We start from the raw sequence: 21,583 nt of genomic DNA, 5'->3' as shown, positions 1-21,583 counted from the left end.
TATTTCCTTTCCAGTTTTACATTTCATGTTCTTTACATTTCTGCACTTTAAAATTCTTGCACTGCACTCCATTTATAGGAGTAGTTTCAAGTAGATTGTTGTTGTAAACCTCTACGAGGCTGAGTTTGGATCATTGTAAGTTTTCATTTTAATGAAATGCTTCAATTGTTCTTCATTTAATTGTTATTTGCTTAATTCTCCTAAATCAAGCCACCAGTAAAAGTCTTTTTCATTGAAGTTGAAAGAACTAAAACACAATCGTCTGATAATTGGTTGGCAATTAATTTTCTACAAGGACTGATTGATCATTACTGGTATGCTCATAATTACAAAAGTTACCTTTGAAAGCCAAAAAAGCCAACAACTATGTAAGGATTGAAAGTCTAAAAAGAATATAAAAAATAGATCCAATTGAAAAATAGATAAGTTTATTTTAAATAAGAGAGTTGCGCTATATTTATAAGTAAATAATTCTTTCAAAAATTAATCCAAATTTTTCTCAGATAAGAAATTAATTCAAGTTAAAATTAATTTTTTTGCAATCCAACTAAAAAGCCATGGAACACCGAAAATAAAATTTTAACTAGAATGATATGAATCTTGTGTAAAACTCACACTCAAAAACTGACTTGTAAGGGGAGAATGTTTAAGAGCTTAGGTCTCGTTTTCGTTTGGAAAATGTTTATTTTAGTTTAAGTTAAAAAGTTATTAAAAGATTAATAAATTATTAAAAAAAGTTAAATATTCTTTTTTTCTAAAATAAAAAAATATCATAAGTATATCAATTTTTTTACCTCATATTTTAGCCCAAAAAAAATCAAAAATTACAAAAATAAAATATTCACAAACGAGGTCTTATATGCACGGGTGATAATTTGGTAGTCCGGAAATACGGTCACGTGGTGTTTCATGGTAGTATAATTGGTAGAAAAGGTGAAATATTAATTATTTGTATTATGGTAGTATAATTAGTAGAAAAGGTGGAATATTGATTATTTGTATTGGATAATTGAAGAATATAAAGAAATATAATAAATGATGATTGGTAAAGGAATATAGTTACGTAATACTTTAGGACTATTATATAATTTTCCTATATGGACATTGGCAAAGCCTATGTTAACCAATTTGAGATTGTAACAGAAATTAAAAATCCCATCCAAGAAGAATTATTTGGTTTCTTTGCATTCTAAACTCAAATCTCCAAACAAAATTTTAAGAATTTTAAAATTAAGTTGAAACAGATCAAATAAATTCTCACAAATCCTAATTTAAAGAAAATATATCAAAATCAAATTAATTTAAGGATAATTAATAAACAAAAAAAATCAATAAGTATGCAATGTAAAAAAATGTTTTCACCAACTCCTCCCCCAATTTTTAAACTATTAATCAATTGACCTATCTTTTAAAATAAAACCATCGTGAATGTGAAGGCAAACTAGTGACACTAGGCCATGAGGGCTGCTGTGCAAGGAAAAGAATAAGAAGAGGAAAGAACAAGGTAAGGAGAGAATAAGGCACGGTTTGAACAAGGAAAAGAACAAGAAAAGGAAAGAATAAGCGAGGGAGAGAAGAAGGCAGGGTTTGAACATTCCTGTTAGGAGCCAATAATCTAAATATGGAATATATTAACAAAGTGAATGAACTGCATTCTCGGAGATTCCAAGATTTAGAAGAGCAAAGAAGACCCCATAAGAGAATCAAAAAAAAGAAGACCCTATACGAAGAAGATACAGAGAGAAAGAAAGAGGATTCAGGGAATCATAGGGTAGGTTTCTTTGGGTTTCTTTGAGTTTCTCTCTCTTCACTGCAAAGACAGAAATGGGTGAATCGCCAACTTGTCTTGTTCGATCCTTCTCTCAACCTGCTGGCACTACTTCCACTGAACCCAAAGAGGTTTGTCCAAAAAACACAATCTTCTTCATTTTCACAGAAAACCCTAGTGGGTTTTGATTTTTCTGACATGGGATTGCTATTTCTTTGTCGTTGTTTTAATATTATTTTGACAATACTTGATTTGTTACTGTTCTCAGTATTTGGTTTTTCATTTGAGTTCTTGATTTGTCCCTTTTGCTAGTTATAGTTTCTTCTTCTTCTTCTTCTTCTTCTTCTTCTTCTTCTTGTGCTCCTTTCTTTACTAATAACTGCAATCATCAACCAATTGCATGGGAATTTCATGTAATGCTTAGTCAATGTTGTTACAGCAAATTACACCCGTAGTCTTGTAGTTTGTTTCTTGTGTCAATTTCGTTCTTATAGATAGTTCTAATTTGATCAATTCTACCCTTGAATTCTTCACATTTTGTGTCAGTTTAGTGTAATTGATAATGCCCATTTAGAAATTGAACTGAAATCAATGGGCAAAATAGTCTATTTCAAAGTGATTGATGGATTAAAATGATTAATTCCCTTTTTAAATGTACCATTTTCTCTTTGATTTTTGTCTAATTTCTTAGCAGATGTTTATCAATTGAACTAAATTTACACAATGTGAAAGGTTAAGAGGCAAAATTAATACAATGGGAACTACAATGACTAAATTGACTAAAGAGTCAAATTATAGACACAACTGGTATAATTTGCCCATGTTTTATTAGAATCACAAAATAATAGGGTACCTTGTTAAAATGTTTCTATCACATGTGTTCTTGAAGTAGATTATATTTGGAGTTGGGTATGTATGTCTTTGCAATTCTATTTAAAATATATTAGTGGATACATGTGTAAATTTTGATGATTTTACTAAGAAACACTTGAAAGAATCTCATTACAGGGAGATCCTTATTGTGCCCTGACAACATCAATCTCATTTCGGAGGTTCATGTTGGAATCATTGGCGTGTGAAAAATGGTCGTGTTTCTCTAACAATCAGTACTTGGAAGAAGCTAAGAAATCTTCTAAGCCAGGTTTAGTTGCCCAGAGGAAAGCTTATTTCGAAGCCCTTTACAACAGAAATGGTGCTAAGAAGCCTGCAGCATTGCTTGAGGAGCAAAATGCAGCGTGTAATGAACCAAATGTTATGGAAGAGACATCCAGAGACAGCTCAAATCCTCCACGAATTCCAACTAGGGTGCTTACTTTACTTCCTTGCCTTCACCTCATTCACCTTGTTTGCTGCTTTGTGCATGTGCAATAGCGTGCTAGTGCACACTGTAACACATAGCTGAGATAACGTTTTTGGTTTTTGGTAAACTGCAGGCATCAGCAAATGGGTTATCAGTGCATTCTTCAACAGCTCCTCAAGAAGAAAGAAGAAGGTTGTTTGTTTGCTTAACCCTTTAAAATTGTGCCATTTTTCTACGTGTATGTATATTCGTCTTCTTTCACTAAAATGTTTAATTTCATGGTTTACAGAAGTACACCAGTGGATGATTGCTCAGTTTCTAGAAGGAGGATAGCAGATGGGAAATCACATGGGATAGAGTAAGATCTTAGTTTGTCTATGTTGTGGATTGTAGAGTATTGATTAGATAGTATTTAACTTAATTCACTGGAATGAAATGATCATTTTATTAGGATGTCCATTCTCGTGTTGGGTTCACTAAAAATATGATAGAAAACACACTACAAATGCAATCATCATTCACCATTGAAAGGATCATTCCATAAAAAGGCTAAGAATGACTAGTCCATTCCATTCTATCTTCATTCCAGTGAACCAAGCACCACCTTGATATCATAAGTGCACGAAACTATTAAGGTAAAAGGAAAAAGAACAAATGACCAAAAAAAAAAAGTACTTTTGGACAGCCACAAAATTATTATTATTATTTTTTTTTGATAAGTAGGACAGCCACAAAATTATTGGAAGAGTTACAGAGACAAATACTTATTATTTGATAAAAAATCTGGCCATTTTTTGCCTTAGAAATCTTGTTCTTACAACTACTCAAAACACGAAGTATGTGAAAATAGCATTAGAGAGAAACAACTTATTACCTTAGGTGGTCGCGCAACAACAAATGCATTGCCATTTTCAATCATCTCCATATGAGCCTGCATAATATAGCAAAGGTTCTTGCAATCACCAGGGTCCTCAAAAGCAATCACATGATACTGCTTTGGATCCAATTCAAGATCTTCTGCCATCTCTAATGAATAAAATCCTACTTTTTGTTCCCCATTTTCATGTGTGTATAATTCGATACACTGGAAAATGTAAAAATAGAGAAATGAATAACTCAGCATTCTTTGTATAAATGGAAAACATATCATTAATGGCCAAGTTACAGAACCCATACTAAAAATATGACAATCGCATTCACTAATATTTTCAACAGATATACAATACATTTAAAAAAAAGAAAAAACAAATCAAAACATGAGCGTATATAAATTTGGTGTAAACAGACACACCAATTTTTCCATAAAAACAGTTCAATAAGTCCAGGAACACAGAATCAAACACAGAAAATAGATGGATGGATAGGATTTTTGAGAAGTGGGCCCCCACCAATAAATATTGTAAAATCTTGTCTACCCATATGTTTACCGATTCCTGTTATGTATTTGATTCTTGTGTTCCTACTGTCATTGGAGAAAAACAAAAAAGTTCTATATGAAGAGGACCAGTACCAACAAAATATTATCAAAGAAATATGAGCCAAAGGATGCAGCTTAAAGCACATGGGACTATCTAGCATTAGCTTATAGGAAGAATTGGATTAACATAGTAGAGAAGACAAGATACAAATTTACCAGTACAAAGGGAAGATCTAGCCACCACAAATAATCTTCTTCCTTCTCTTCAGCATATTCCCGGTATTTGCTCATGACAGCTTGTGGTCCAAACAGTTCCATTTCTCTTTTGACCTTGTTAAGTTTCTTGTCAATGAATTTCCGTCCTCTCTCAGATATTTTATCCATCAGATCAGCTGCTTCCTCTATTTCCTTCTCAGTGATCCATCGATCCAAATCCTTCCCAATATCCTTCATGATAGCTTTAGTTTCTGGGTCTGCCTCTGCATTATAAGATTCCAAAAACCCACGAGACCATTTCTTAGTGTGCTGCCAGTACTCTTTTCCTGATTTTTTGCCGGCTCTAACAGAACCATCGCTGCCTTCTATAACTGTCTTGGGACTCCTTGAATTCCCTTCAAGAATTTTTGTATTCTGATTATTTACTGCTGAGGTCAGCTGAACATTTTCATTGGCTGGAGGTTCTTTAGATTTCTGAGGGAAGTTCTGCCCATCCTTCCTCTCAATGTCTGAATTACTAAATTTCTAGCACTAAGTGTTGCCCTTTGTTCAGCAAAGTTATTGAGAAACTCGGGTTTTCTATCGAGTGGGGGACCTTTCCAGCGGGGTATAATTTTTTCCGGTGGATCATACATGCTAATACCATCTACAGGCAATAAAAACTCAATTAGACCATGGTTTTTAAAATTAAAAAGGGTAACTTACACTATTCACCCTCCAACTTCTACCAGAATTTCACTTTAGTCTCTCATCTTCTAATTGCAACGATTAAGTCCTCATACTTCAACTTGTGTTTTAATGTAGTCATCTTATCTGTTATTATTAAAATTTTGGACAAAAAGTGATAGTATGAGCATCTAATCATATCACTATCTACTGAGTGTAAAGATTTTGTATTGCATACTAGGAACAATAGCTCCAAGAAAGGTCCAAAAGTCCTGCTAGTATTGTGTTTCTGGCACAAGGTATTGATAAGACGTGGATGCAACCTAAAAAAAGTAATAATAATAGTAATAATAAAAAAGTACTCCCAGTTTAGCGCCCATAGGATTGGGGTCTAGGAGGCATAGATTGGATACAAGCCTAACTTTGGCATTATTTGCACAAAGTGGTTACTCATGGTTGAACCCACAAACTATCTATCCAAAATGAAGTAGCTTCCCTTGCACTTTCTGTTATGATGCCTTCTGTTTGTTATTACTCATGCCTAATTTATTTCATATTAAATACATATGTCAATACCATCCTTGCCAGTTATACCATTACAGTTTATAGGAACCAATTTTGCAATTCAAGTATCACTCTTCCTCATCACATGTGAGAAAACCTAAACAAAATTTCGTGCAACACAATTACTCTAATGATGTTATGCAATAATTCTAAATTTTATTTAACACTATGCAGCCATTTGAAGACCTCAGGTGTATCTGGACCCAAAGCACGACGTCCCACAGTACCCTCCCCTTTTAGCTTGAGGTGTGAAGATAGAGCGGCAAAACGTAAAGAGGCAAGTCCAGATCCATTCACTCCATGTATATCTACAGTTTTACTCATTTATTGTTATGCTGATGTTTTTTGCTATCTTTTTATCATTTACTGTTTCAGTTCTTTCAAAAGCTAGAAGAGAAGACAAATGCCAAGATCTTAGTTTCTGGAAGGAGGATAGCAGATGGGAAATCACATGGGATAGAGTAAGATCTTATTTTGCCTATGTTGTGGATTGTAGAGTTCTCATTAGATGCTCATATCGCTATCTACTGAGTGTAGAGATTTTGTATTACATACTAGGAACAATAGCTCCAAGAAAGTTCCAAAAGTCTTGCTAGTATTATGTTTCTGGCATAAGGGATAGATAAGGCGTGGATGCAACCTAAAAAATGTAATAATAATAATAATAATAAAGTACTCCCAGTTTAGCGCCCATAGGATTGGGGTCTATTAGGGGTAGATTGGACACAAACCTAACCTTTGGCATTATTTACACAAAGTGGCTACTCTCATGGTCGAACCCACAAACTATCTTTCCAAAATGAAGTAGCATCTCTTACACTTTTTGTAATGCTGCCTTCTGTTTGTTACTATTCATACCTAATTTATTTCATATTAAATACATATTTCAATACCATCCATGCCAGTGATACCATTACAGTTTATAGGAACCAATTTTGCAATTCAAGTATCACTTTTCCTCAGCACATGTGAGAAAACCTAGACAAAATTTCGTGCAACACAATTACTCTAACAATGTTATGCAAGAATTCTAAATTTTATTTAACACTATGCAGCCATTTGAAGACTTCAGGTGTATCTGGACCCAAAGCACGACCTCCCACAGTACCCTCCTCTTTTAGCTTGAGGTGTGAAGAAAGAGCGGCAAAACGTAAAGAGGCAAGTCCAGATCCATTCACTCCATATATATTTGCAGTTTTACTCATTTATTGTTATGCTGATGTTTTTTACTGTCTTTTTATCATTTGCTGTTTCAGTTCTTTCAGAAGCTAGAAGAGAAGACAAATGCCAAGGAGGCAAATAAAGTGTATCTCCAAGCAAAAAATAAGGTCATCTCTCGACCTATATTTTAACGGTGATTGGATTAATTGATTGAATTTTTTTTTTCTTCTTTTTTTGACACAAGCAATGCAAATGAAATGCATACCTCTCACAGACCTGAAGAACTAACAAGAGCAAGTGCCTAAATGTCTTGGTCCGGTTTCTAAGTAATTCATGGACGAAATAATTGAGAAACACAAATAGCCTCAGTTGATCTGAAGTTGTTGGGTTCAATAATTCATGAGAAATGTTTAACAGAAATTGAATTCAATTTCTGTTAAACATTTCTCATGAATTCTTAAAACTATTTGCTTTTCTCTTGTACCTTCCCTGCCAGCACTGAACCTGTTAATGTAAATTCTTTGTAGCAGATCTCACCGACACAGCCTATGCAGGTTAAGATGAAGTTAGTTAACCTGGGACATGCTCAGAGGTAGAATCTCATGACATTCCGTCTTGTTATTTCGATTTTTGGTTCTGCTATTTTTCTTTCTATCATCGAATTTACAAGTACTTGGTTATTCATAAACTTTCTGGATATTCACTAACAAAAAAATCCTGGATATTCTGCTTGTCTTGTTAATTGATGTTCTGGTCTTTTAGATTGAATCTTAGATGGGTTCAGTCATTTGGGTTCAGTTAATTGATATTTGTTTTTCTCTTTTGTTAGTTCTTGGAGGCTGAAGCCAGAAAAAGACTAAACTATTTTAATTTTTTCCTCCTTCAGTTTGTAATAATTTGTGCCTTGTTTACTGTTAATATTAGTCTGTTTTCTTCTTCAAATATGAGATTTTGGAAATTGAGAAGATTCAGTGAATTAGATGCTTGGCATTACCCTGGATTTGTACTAGGGCCTTCTTTAAGTCTAACAGGAGTTTTGAGTTTTTGACCTTCGGTTTGTAATTTTCCACATACTGCTTTAATCACTTTATTTACCATGTTCTTTATTGATTGTGCAGCGAAGAAACAAGGATGAAAATTGGCAATGGAGTGCGAATGGGGTGGGAAAGGCGCCGTGAAAAACTGAAGCTGCAGGAAACTTGCTACTTTGAGTGGCAGAATTTGATAGCAGAAGCTTCTAGAAAGGGATTTGTTGGTGAGGAAGAGAAGCAGTGGGACTCCTATAAGATCTTGGATGAACAGCTCGAGCAGGAATGGTTGGACAGTGTTGAACAAAGTAGAAAAATGGCAAGACCGAAAGGTAGCAAGAGAGCACCCAATTCTCTTGAGCAAAGGAGGAAAATTTCAGAGGCCATTTCTGCCAAATGGGCTGATCCTGCAAGGGCATATGTTGCATTTTCTGCTGAGAATGTATGCTGTTTATTTGGCCTAGTCCATCTTGTTTGCTTTTCATCAAGTGATCATTTAATTCACTTTGTCTAACCCTCCAAATGCGGAAAACATTTTCTGCTGATTTTTGGTGTTTGGTACAACAGAAAATGGAAAATGTTTTCCATGGTCAACGAAAAATAAAATTATTTGGGTAGAAAATATTTTCCACCACCATCACCACTAAAACCACCACGCCACGGCCACCACCACCACTAATTACATAAGTTTGAAGAATGTAATGAAACATAGAAAAATGTTCTCTATGGAAAACATTTTCTGGAAAAAAAGGTTTCCGTGGAGAATATTTTCTGCTGAAACAAGCGAAGCATAACTGTTCCGAAAAAGGGGTGGTAGCCTAATCCTACCAAGCTCTGGGTTTTGCTGCCATTCCTAAATGGATGACTAACTTATTACTAGTACTAGCTATGCATATGCCCCTTAGACTACATTAGCACGAAAACGGTGTGCAAACAGCTAATTGATGGGTATTTGAATTGAATCCAAGTACACGGAAAAAAGTAGAATATTTGATGGACGAACGAGGGATCCTTTTGAGTGTGTTATAATAAGAAAAGCCTTATATCTTGAAATTAATTCATGACGTTGATGATAAAAATCTATAACATATTATTGGAGCTTAACATTCCAAGATATCGATTTGTAGATGTTTCAACCTACTTTGTTTTTTGTCTTGTGATACACCATTGAATGTCCAATGAATAAATCCTTATACCCTCCGTTTTCTGATTTAAGACTTGAACTTCTATGCTACTTTTTACATAGAATTTCTCCAACTTCTTTTTTTTTTTTTTTTTTTGCCCTCTCTTTTATCCTGTGTGTAAGTTCCCAACATCTACTGATTATTTGTGGAGAGAGAAGTATCAAACGATTGGTAAGTTGGACTGAATATAAGTTTTCCCTTTTGGGCCCAAGGCTCACTTGTGATTTGTGGTGATAATCTGTTTATTTCATTGCAAAGTATCAGAAGAAAGATAGTAATATTTGTCCCACTGTAATTGAGATAGTCATTATAAGTTAATAAACCCTTTTGACTTTTTTTTATATATCACATTAAATTTGCCAAAACATGGTTTGTTAAGCAAGTTTTATCTTTTCCCACTAGGCATTCCGTGACAGGGTTTGCACTGCCCTTTATAAATGTCATGGCACACCAGTTGGAGCAGAAAGGAAGCGAAAGAGAAGGCCAAGTAGTGAGAGACAACCCAGAACACAGAGTCCCACAAAGAAGAAAGCTAATGACACTGATAATTCCGCAGGGAATGTGACTGAAAGCCAAAAGCGTCGTACTAGGTTAAGAAGTAATATGCCCTTATTTAAGGATCCTTTGGCAAGCTCCAAACTAGAGATGATAAAGAACATTAGAGCAGAGAGAGCAGCTGCTGAAAATAAGAAGACTGAAGCCATTGAACGAGCAAAGTAAGTGCCAATTCTTCTTCAATTATATTGTATTATATATTAACAAGGAATTAAGAGAATATGGAAGCAATCCACTGCTTGTTTGGTGCAGCTTATGGGGACTACTTATCAATTATTTTATTTTATTTTGGGAATCTATGTGAGAGTTTGGTATAGCTTCTACTTACAACTAAGAGGACCTCCAGTCTTTGATCTTTTTTTCATCGAATTTGAATGAAAATTTGATTAAAAGCTTAGTGGTTGTTTGGCATGTGCTAAATGCTATTTTAGCACATTATCCTATTTAGGTCACAATTATCATATTGAAGTCACATCATCTCTCTACCACATCATTTCAAACCCAACTCATATTTCACGTTTATACGTAAAAGGTCAAAAAATATACTAATCTAGCACTTTCCAAACAACCGCTAATCTGATACAGAACACTACCATCCTTTCTCTTTTTTCATTTTTCATTTTTTGGTCAAATATTTTTGAAAATTTTCGATCTTCTCCTAAAAAATTGTTTTAACCATTTTTGGTGAAAGAAAATCATTTCCAATCCTTACTCTTTTCAAAATTTCATCAAATTTGAGTAAAAATATGACTGTTGGGAATTTGGTGAAAGATTTGGTTCGTCATTGATTTGTGAAAAAATAGCCTCTCACTTGAGATTTGATGAAGAAGTTGGAGCACACTTTTAACCATTATGTAAGATGCTCTAACAAGCCAAAAATATCTTAAATAAACTGAAAAAGCTGATTGTTGAGAAACTGAGGAAGGATGCATTTAATTTCTACTCTATGATTATTATCTTTTAGCTTATAAGAAATTGTACCAAACAAGCCTGAGTCACTAACAATTGGTGGCTGGCTGAGTTATTGTTTGTACCTGTACATCTGTCACTACACATCATATGCAGAAGTGCAGAAGTCAGAAATGAATTGCAAACACAACCACCCTCCCCCTCTCAATTGACGTCGAGTCCCTGTTGATATGTTAGGCTGGTTTAGCTATGATTTATCTGAGGATTCTATTCATAGATTTATAACATTTTACAGGTTATTGAAAGCTGAGAAGGCTGCAAAGGCTCTTGAGGCAGCTGCAACAAAGAGCCCTCTCGCTCAAGCTTCCCTCTTTGAAACTAGGAATCTCATAGCCAAAGCAATTCAATCCATAGAAATTGGACAGATTGATTCTCATGGGAATGGTAGACACCCGTCAATCGCCTTAGCAGAACTGGTCAACCAGGCTGAGAGAAAATAATCCAGGTATTCAAGGTCTGAGCCAAACAGATCACGGAGAAATCAATCATTGTGTTTGGTTCCTATTTTCTATTCATTTTTTTGAAAATTTTGGAGTTTTTGTTTGGTTATTTTGAAAACCAGACAAAGTTTTTTGAAAACTAACATGGGAGTATTTTTTGATGTGACAATTTTTTTTAAAAAAAAAATTTATTTCTCTCCTTAAATTGCGGCCATTTTGGCATGAGAATGTTGCAGTTTAACCTTGTACATTGAGGTGCTACTGCAGTTGTCATGTGAGTTTCTTCATATTTATGGCCAACTACTATATGTATCATAATCACAATTACCTGGGTTACTAAAATTCTGGTTGGAAGGATGATATATTAGTGTAGTTATTGCTGTAATGCATCTTTGCAGTTACAATTGAATTAGGCACATCCATGTCATTGTAGACCTATATAATTTTATTTTATTTATTCTGGTTTTGTATACAATTTTATTGTATCCATGTTTGAGTTACGGAAATAATGGCCTTGCAAAAAAGCTCATTTTAGATTATATAATTTTATTCAAAATCTGACACAATTCTCTCTAATGACGTTTTGATACATTTGGTGGGTGAGTTTGGATTTGTTAAAGTTGAAAATCTTAATAATACATTGTCAATTTGAACGGTTTAGATGTTATTTGATCATATGGTTACTTGTATATGATTAACTTAATTTTTTGCATTAGCTTGTCACATGAGATAAACTGTTTAAATCACTAATATAGACATCCCGATTGGTCTTACAATGCACCAATTTCACAGGATCATCAATTTTAGCAAATCTAAATTCTTGGTTGATTTACTTCATATGACAGAGTTGTGTAAAATTTTGTGACCAAATTACGTGAACTTAAATTTTTTTCTAGTGTAATATTTGATTTATTTGAATAAATGTGGAATCGAATGATAATTCTATTAGATTGTTTATTTTCACGTTTGAATCACTAACTTTTATTTTTTACTTTTTAAAGGCATTCATCCAATAGCAAATGAAAAGTTATTATTTCATAAGGTAACAAGGAATGAGCATTTTTTTTTATTACACTTTCATTTTAAGAAACCAAAAAAAAAAACATTTTTTTATATATAAAACCCACAAATATCACAGAAAATGCTTAATTTTTAAGAAAATATTACTCTTAAATGTGTCTGGTTAGGCTTGGCCGAACAAAATTTCCACCATTGTTAAGGTACGAGAGCCGTTGTTATTAAAGTTGATTAGGCAATATTTTCTTCCACCACTTGCATTATTCTCTGAAATCGTGCCAAATTTATGAATGTTTTTGTGAGTCTTACTAGAATCTATAACTTGTTTGCTTAGAAATATAAGTGTCTATATTTTTTCACCACAACTTACATTTTATATCATTAATTTTATAATAATGTGAGTTATTACATATCAATTATTAATTTATTTAAAAATTAATATATGAGACTCAATTCCTATCCTTATATGAGTATAATTAATTTCTTTTTGTGTGTGTATATTAACTTACATATCTTATTATATATGTACATGTGTGCTTATATATATATATATATATATGATAAAAAAAATTATTCAAATTTTGACTTTTCTAATGATAAAATTTTGATTTCGTCCATACTACGTAAGAAGGATTACTTGAAATGTAAGAAACACTTATCAATGTTTTAATGGATTAAGGATTAAAACTACCTGATATGTAAGAGACACTTATTAATACTTTAATGGATTAATGTCATTCTTAGTCATCAAAAGTAGGGATGAATTCAAAATTCAAATGTTATTCTTATTAATACTTTAATGGATTAAGGATTAAAGCTACCTGAGCACTTTCCACATCATTAGAGCTGTATTAGAACTTTCAAATATTATTTTTTAAAATATATTAATAATTACTTTACAAGGGATAATTTTGAAAATTTTTAAATTTAAAATTTTGACTTTCAAAGTGGACATACATTTTGAGACAACAAAAAATGTAATAATGGACCAATAAAATAGGATGGAGAGAGTATCATCGGAAGAGTCAAAATTTGAATAAATTTTTTTTATCATATATACAGGTATCCTTGTACATATACAATAAGATACGTAAATTATATATATACACACGCACAAAAATATATATATATATATATATAAGGGTTAATTACAAAAAAAACTTCAAAATTTCCCGCATTTTTCACTTTAAACTGCAAAACAATTTTTCGTTACTTTACACAGACAAAGATGAACAGAAGAAGCACGTTGAGACACAAATGAAACTCTGAACTTTAACTTGTCTAAATTGAAATACTGGGTTTCAAAATAAAAAATACGTAAAACCTTAGATTTTTTTTTTTTTTGAAATTAATTCATTTTTTTTAGGTGTTCAAGATTTGGGCCTAGTTTAGGTAAAAGACCAACAAATTTGGGCCGGAATAGGTTTCAAAGACAAAAAACTATATGCCTTACTTTTTCGTCTTTCTCATAATTTTTAAAATTGAAAATTTAAGATTTATTTAATCCTCTTAAAAATAAGATTTATCTAAAAGAAGTGATTTCATAGAAGAGGATTGATTATATATATATATTTCCTTTGGACTTTTTTTGAGAAAAATATTTATATATGATTTTTTTTAGGTTAAACATATTGTTTTGGAAAATATATTTTGGCCTACTACTCATTTATTTGTATTAAAAAATAATTTCAAGTAAGAATATCGAATTTTGTTATAGCTACAATTGGGAGGAGGAAACTCAAATCTCCACATTATCAATGGGCATCTTCAACTAATTGATGTGTCATCAATGTACTGATTTAATAAATCTCACCTTTGATGTCTTATAACAAATACATTAGTAACACAAATAATCTAAAATTTAGTCACCGCAACATAACAAAAATTGAAATTATCTAAGCAAGCAATTATTAATACAATAGACAAACCAAAAGGAATCCAAACATGCAATAAGTTCCTGCTAATGAACATCCAATGCAATCAACCAATCCATAAATCTACACATTCTCACAAAAACAGTTTCTCTATATGTAGCATCATATCATTTTGACCATTTGCATTATACAACATGATCAAAACTAACAGCTAAGAAAGTACTGTAAGATTATGGAATGCAATGTGATTAGTGAGATAAGAAAGTCCTTTTAGACAGTTTTACGAGGGCCTACCAAAATTTATCAGATCAAAATACAATTGAAGAAAGAAAAAGAACAGCCGCCCCTTTCACGCAGGGGGCATTATTAGAACAAAAATGTCCATGTGACTAATCAACAAATGCGTTTGCTACTGCCACTAATTCAACTATATTTCTATACAAGTTATACCAAAGGGTTCAAGTAAACTGCTGTACAGTTCTTTGTGATCTATTTTTTAATATTATTATGTCAGTTCTTATCTTCAGGTGATGGGTTATATTACCAGTGTTCCTTCAGTGATTTGATTATCATCTGAAGAATCAAAGGGTTGAGATTTGGGTTTACTCATGATCCGAGAGTATCCATAACCGAGAGAGCCTCCACTTGCTTCAGAGAGCTACATGCAATATTTGATTGTGGTACCTCAGTCAAAATCCAGCATGATCAAAACTAACAAGACTAACCGAATTACGAAAACCAAACATTAATAAGTACCTCGGTAAGCTCAGAAAGATGGTGGGACCTAAACTTGTTGATAATAGCTTTTATTTCTGACATGGGCAGTTTAGCCTAACAAGGAAAAACAAGATAAAGTAAGAACATTCGAAAGATGCCAAACCAAAATAACCAAACTTCTGTAATGTTTTTGACTTTCCATAGCACATGCTAACAATTTCACAAGCAAGCATCAACCAACAGTAGTAACTAGGGCTGCAATCGAGCCGAGCCAAGCCGAGCTTTAGTATGTTTAGGCTTGTTTATTAAGATTTTAATGAACTCGAACTCGAGCTCAATAAAAATTTAACAAACCAAGCTCGAGCTAAGTTGGTTTAGGCTTGACTCGAGCTTGAGCCTGTCATGAGTCTTAACGAGCCAAAAAATTTATAAATTCATACTTGCGTATGAGACTAAAGTTACAATTAAAACTTTGATTATACAATTTTATATACAATATATATAAACATTCTAAAAAAAAGTCAATATTTTACCAAAATAATAATATCTACTACCACTATTATATAAATGTACCATCTATAATTAAATATTATTTATATTTATATTTATATTTTTTAAATATATAAATAACATATTTATCTTATTTTTTATACATATTTTTATATTATTTAATATATAAATTATAAATATTAAACGAACCAGCTAACGAGCCGAGCTTTAGAATGTTTGGGCTTGTTTATTAAAAATTTAACGAGCTTAAATGCAAAAAAAAATTAATGAACCAAGTTCGAACGAGCTCCTACCGAGCCAAGCTTGTTCACGAACAGCTCTGTTCATTTGCAGCCCTAGCAATAACAAGAGTTTGAGTTGCTGCATTGCAGCTGGCGGATCCACAAGATCAGATCCAAATGCCTTCAGTTTTCAATGCGTTAACTGAGTCAAATGCATTTGTGTGTGTGTGTGTCTCGTGAAAGTGAAATTATATCATATAAATCACAAAACACTTTGGAGAAGCAACAGCCGCTTCTACTTTACGATCAAAGAACCAGCATGGACATAAAACAGGCGCTCAACAATGAAGACGATGTACACAAATAGTTAAATTGAGACTTAAAGGTAAGCATGTAGCAAGTCACTAATTCAAATTAAAATATCCAATAAGATGCACTGTTTTTTACCTGTGCAAGAACAGCAGCAGCTAGTTGGAGACTAGGTTCCAAGGTCTCGGGGACAACCTGTAAGAGTTTCAACTAAAACTTAAGATATGATGTAATTTGAACAAAAATTTGATCTTTATATAGATAATGCAAGATATATTAGTACTGATAAAAGATTTATACACAAGTCAAACAAGAATAATGAGATCCTCAAACATAATCCTAAAATAAAATTGTAAGATTAACCTATATAGGCAATTAGAAAGAGTGAAATAACTAATGAAAATAGCAACAGAAATGTACCGCTGTTGCTTCCGCCTTTTCCAAAATGAGGCCATGATCAACGTCATGAGCACAGACAAATGTCTTGACATTTGGGAAATACTTGCTCAAAGCCCACACTATTTTATAGTTTGCACCGGGGGTATCTAAAGTTATTGCTGCTGCACATGCTCTTTCAGCACCAACTTTATGGAGCACCTCATGGCCAGGAATACAAGCAGCATGTCAGACAATGAACCTGCACAAAGCATATTTAAGTTTGAGCAGGATCATCTATCCCTCTCGACTACCAGCATCACCAAAATACACAGGAAGATCAAGTGCACAGCCAACTACTACTTAGTCACTGAAATGATGGAAAATCTAAAATCAGTTATCTGGATACTGTTGTAAAATATTCTCATAACCATTTAACACATTCTCGGTAAGTCATGGACACGGTACCTTTTCTTTTTTTCCAATTTGCATTTATGTTAAAATGTTCACAGATATTCAGGGAATATAAGTAAATATAGGAAAATATGGAACCAAAGGCTGGATAATCCTGGATATTCACTTCATAGACTTGAAATCCCCATGTTGTCCTTGGCAAGTAATACTATATTTTATCATAAAAAATGGACGTCATAAAAAGACAAAGAAGGCATACCCCCAGAACAGAACTACATGAAATAGTCATCAAACTGGCATAGATTACCCAAAAGGAACTAGAAAACTCACACAGCCCACACTCATATGACTAAGATTTTCAGCAGAATATTCAATCAGCAATCCCTTCTCTCTCTCAGCCCCAAAATTGACTTTATTCCAGGAATATCAATTCATTGTGATGGAAGCATACCTCCTCACATCAAGAGCAACAAATGGAATAAGTCATTCTGAAAAAAGCTGCGCAATGATCTGAAAGAACAACTGAAGGAAATACTACTCTTAGACAAAACATGATACATACATCCATACATGAACTACATTATTTTTTGGGGTACGAATCTATAAATAAACTACATTAAAAATAGATCCACCACAACAAATGATTTAAAACAAATTCATCAAAAAAAAAAAAAAAAATGCAAATAGTGACAATACCTGGCCAACGCGTCCAAATCCACAGATAATGATATGGTCCTGCAAATCATCTGTCTGGAAACAAGCCAAAGGAAATCAACGATCAATACATTCAGTGAATATTTCGGTGTAATAGCAACATCAACCCTATATCAAAAACAGACAATTCATCCCATGGTCAGATGTATGGCTGCACCAGACATTAAAAACGATTTAAAATTATTGAATAAAAATTTAGTAGATCCTACGTACAGTTGGACATACTATATTCAGGAGTTTGAATAGATTTAATAACGGATCATATCTTATACAAATATTGCAAGACCAAACTTAGTTTAGTGCGCAGACTTTATGGCAGCCAGTGGTTCTTCACCACCTTCATCCATCATCATCAAATATTTTTGCATGAACTCAAAATGGCATGACTTCGAGAAGTAATATAAACACAAAATACCAAATGCAAGCGAGTAAGTGTTTACCAAAGATTTCTCAAATGCATAAGCACAGTGAGTTTATTGAAACCTAAGATCAAAACAAAATTCATACACATACATGGTTCAACATTAAAAAAGGCTTCATGATGTTGACAAAGAGACTTTTGAGAGCACATCATACATATTTCCCCACATTCTAGTGCAATAACTAATAAAAATTCTTATAATACTTTTTTCTTTTCTTTTTTTCTTTTTTTTTGGGTACAAAAATGGATATGCAGATAGGCTACTCCAACATATCTGCCAGGGAGTATTTCCCTTAGCACCTACATCATATCTGCAGGGAACTCCATTGCACTTACGTTGGGGCTGAACCTTAGGCCCCCCGCGTGCTTCAGCCCTAAAGAGTATGTTTAGTCCCAACAAGGGACTATGGAGACTCGAACCCCAGCCTTGAGCGAGAGATTCGAAGGTCTTATCTACTGAACCAACCCCTTGTTAGTCATACAACAAAAAAAAAAAATAAAAATAAAAATACATTTTTTTTTTCTTTTTGATTTGCGCCTCCCATGATATAGTTAGAATGATCACTAGAAAATCTATGCTCCATTTTCCTAACCATGCTGAGTTTGAAAAGCTAAGCTACCTAGTAAGCCAATCCTGATTGACAAATCATATCCATAACTAACATAGTACCAATGAACTACAAATTATTATCTAGTGGAAATAAATAAATGAATTGAATTCTGTAAACCACCAATATAAATGCTTACTCAAATATCATCAAAATTGAAATTATGAATTCTACCTTACTCTCTAGAGGCTATGAAGCATGGACACTCCAAAATCGGTGCCGTGGCGGTGTCTGACACGCGGACACGCCAGGGACACGCCATTTGGCGTGTTCCTTTAATTTAATGAATTTTTTTGTAGGGGACATGGCGGGGACACGCATGTCCATATCAGGACATGGCATGGGACACAACGGAGCTGAATTTTAATTTTGTTATATTTATTTGGGGTCCAAGTGTAATATTTAAAAAGTAAAAATAAATAAATTAATTAATTAAAAAAAAATCAACTTGCCCTAATATAGTCTATCAGTGTTGCTGAATTGAAGAGTAATCAATCAATTGAAGAGTATCATTAGTGCCCTAAACCAGTCGATCCACCACCTCCTTGAACCAGTCGATCCAGTCGAAGATCGAAGACCTCCAGTCGAAGCTCCATCTAGTCGAAGATCGAAGCTCCATCAATTGATCGAACAGTCGAAGACCTTAGACGACTTCGAAGGTAAACCTCTCTCTCTCTCTCTCCTTGTCGAAGCTGAACGAAGCTGAAGACTTTTTTTTTTTTAAATTAGATTTATATATATATACAGACTGTTTTCAACCTTCAAAGACTATTTTTTTTTTTTTTATAAAAAAAATTATAGGTTTATATATATATATATACAGACTCTTTTCAAATTGAAGAGTGTTTATAGGTTTATATATATATATATATATAATTTGAACTATAGGAAAAATATATAATACATATTATAAGATGATATATACTTATACATATTAATTAAAAAAAATAAAATAAACACATAGGTAAAATAAAATAAAATAAATTAATTAGAACACATTATTTAAAAAATATAATAATAAATAAAATAATTAATGTGTGTTAAAATAAAAAAAAAAATTGATAAAAAAATTAAAAAATTTGTCGTGTCCTCATTTTTCAGAAATTGCCGTGTCCCGTGTCCGTATGCGTATCCGTGTCCATGTCCGTACTTGTGCTTCATAGTCTACAGGTAACAAACTCCACACATCATGTAGCTCAAAACGAGAGGCTAGTAACTGGCCTCCGGCAGCTAACCATGGGGTGAGGGCAATTGATACCCCTACCACAAGAAACAGCAAAGACGACATCTGACAAGACATTATACCCTGCAAAAAAGGCCAATTAGCAAACAATTAGTTGTGCTAGCAATACTAATGCCAATAGTTACCATTTATATTGTTTTGTTTTATTTATCTAATGTGGGAATACCAGTCCTACACAGTTTATTTATCTACTGTTATGTATTGAAGTTCACAAAAACATATATATATGTGTGTGTGTGTGTGTGTGTTGAAAAATAGGAATCAAAAGGGAAAAAAAAAGACCTAAAATAATAAAGGGATAGCATGAATTTCAGTCAATACTACTGGCTTCCATTCAATGCACCGCCACAGATTTGCTTAGACTCCCATTCACAAAATCAAACTCTCAACACCAATCCAGTCCTATGATCCCTTAAACATAAAATAACCTAAGGTTCACCCAATCTTGGTGGCCTATGTAACTTTGTCTAAATAAATCCCATATCATTTTCAGACCTTGCAATGCTAAACTGACCTAAATTTAGTACTATATCACTTTCATATACTTTTGAGCAAGTATTAAGTACTTATGCTGGTGCATTCTACTAATCAAAGACAAATGATATGGCATATCATTAGTGCATAATGGATAACTCGGATATGAGTGTAAGGTGCAGGTATGTGTCTAGGTGTTGGATTAATCTAATTCTCATGTCCAAGGATACCACAACATGACTAGATTTCATATTTCTTAAACATTTGTTTGTTTTGAATTTTTTTAGTATAGAATGGTATTTGCAACCAAAAATTATTATGAATGAAATGAAGGTCTAATGCATAGTGATATAGTAAACTCAAACCATTTAGACATCCTTGTTTGGTGCATGTCCAACTATACATGTTGGATGCATTTCTCATATGGAACCCTTACACTTACACACGTGGCATGTCTATGTATCAAACACATCATATGGCTTGTCAAATTATTAATTATTATTTTTTGCAAGACATGTTGAGAATACTTCACGGACACACATCCTATGTCTAGACAAGTCTCTTAGAAAACTGATTTGGGGTCAAAGTAAATATATGGAAATCGATGCTTCTCATATCTCTGTGTCCTAACTTAATATTCATATACATAGCAGATAAAAATATATATAAAATAAATAAATAATTTGTATCCCCCATGTTCATATCTTAATTTTTTTGAAAATTCCATGTCCCATGTCTGTACTCGTGTCCAGGTCTCTTAGGCTGCCACTATGAAACCTAAAAGGATAAGCGAAAGCATTTCACTTTCACACTCAAAGATGGTAGGAGACTATCTAGAATGATTTGCAATAATAATAATAATAATAATAATAATAATGTGTCACAAACTCAATCGAGATGTCAAATCCATTCATACATTAGCACCTTCTTAATAAGCCAACCAAATGGAAAACCACAAATATAAATTTTTTACTTTAAGCTCATATGACGGAAATCCATCTCTTGGACTGTGTTTAGATCATGGATTTGGGTTTTCAAATCTCCACCCAAATCCATGATCCAAACAGAGTCTTAGTCGATGCATAATACACATGGAAAATCATGGGTCCCTAAAATTTTGGATTTTAAGTTTTAGGAGACCTAAACCTCCAAGATTGTCCTAAAATGAATTTTCCTTCAGTATCAACTTTAAGGTGAATATACAATTCACACACCTTTTAGCTATGACATGTATGCACATATATGCACATTTAAACAAGTAATTTATGTCTCACCAACTATGAATCCTATTATATGGATCACAAACCCCAATGCATTTGTAACCACAATATGCACACACCTTTTAGCTATGAATCCTATTATATGTGATTCTCATGTTCGCCTAGTTACAAACCAAATATTCATATTAAGTAAGGCTC

At 33.1% G+C, this 21,583-nt stretch overlaps 3 protein-coding genes across 5 annotated transcripts; 1 reads left to right on the top strand and 2 right to left on the bottom strand.

Moving 5' to 3' along the window:
* Positions 1 to 1,436: 1,436 nt before the first annotated feature.
* On the top strand, positions 1,437 to 11,844 carry LOC114295236 (uncharacterized). 3 transcript variants are annotated; one of them, XM_082917180.1, is made up of 12 exons: positions 1,437 to 1,899; positions 2,777 to 3,073; positions 3,202 to 3,260; positions 3,358 to 3,426; positions 6,106 to 6,208; positions 6,307 to 6,392; positions 6,987 to 7,089; positions 7,188 to 7,259; positions 7,623 to 7,684; positions 8,211 to 8,562; positions 9,707 to 10,020; positions 11,064 to 11,844. In XM_082917180.1, the coding sequence occupies exons 1-12, from the start codon at positions 1,825 to 1,827 to the stop codon at positions 11,266 to 11,268; spliced, it is 1,797 nt and encodes a 598-aa protein (XP_082773306.1). In that variant the 5' UTR covers positions 1,437 to 1,824; the 3' UTR covers positions 11,269 to 11,844. The 3 variants fall into 3 exon arrangements, with proteins under 3 accessions (XP_082773306.1, XP_082773305.1, XP_082773307.1); XM_082917179.1 differs by having other exon boundaries at positions 7,620 to 7,684; XM_082917181.1 differs by lacking the exon at positions 3,358 to 3,426 and having other exon boundaries at positions 1,486 to 1,899; positions 7,620 to 7,684.
* Positions 3,874 to 5,343, bottom strand: LOC145820682 (uncharacterized). The gene is made up of 2 exons (XM_082917185.1): positions 4,702 to 5,343; positions 3,874 to 4,152 (listed from the first exon to the last, which is right to left on the bottom strand). Exons 1-2 carry the CDS (start codon positions 4,936 to 4,938, stop codon positions 3,889 to 3,891), a joined length of 501 nt encoding a protein of 166 aa, XP_082773311.1. The 5' UTR covers positions 4,939 to 5,343; the 3' UTR covers positions 3,874 to 3,888.
* Positions 11,845 to 14,389: 2,545 nt separating the features above from the next.
* Positions 14,390 to 16,783, bottom strand: LOC114290148 (K(+) efflux antiporter 2, chloroplastic-like). The gene is made up of 5 exons (XM_082913459.1): positions 16,760 to 16,783; positions 16,337 to 16,513; positions 16,055 to 16,111; positions 14,916 to 14,990; positions 14,390 to 14,817 (listed from the first exon to the last, which is right to left on the bottom strand). Exons 1-5 carry the CDS (start codon positions 16,781 to 16,783, stop codon positions 14,695 to 14,697), a joined length of 456 nt encoding a protein of 151 aa, XP_082769585.1. The 3' UTR covers positions 14,390 to 14,694.
* Between the last annotated feature and the right edge of the window lie 4,800 nt (positions 16,784 to 21,583).

This window comes from Camellia sinensis, chromosome 2, assembly GCF_055761805.1.
Source record: "Camellia sinensis isolate YWXY chromosome 2, ASM5576180v1, whole genome shotgun sequence".
Taxonomy (NCBI): Eukaryota; Viridiplantae; Streptophyta; class Magnoliopsida; order Ericales; family Theaceae; genus Camellia; species Camellia sinensis.
The sequence above is the reverse complement of the archived record's forward strand: the minus strand, read 5'-3'. Positions and strand labels throughout refer to the sequence as shown.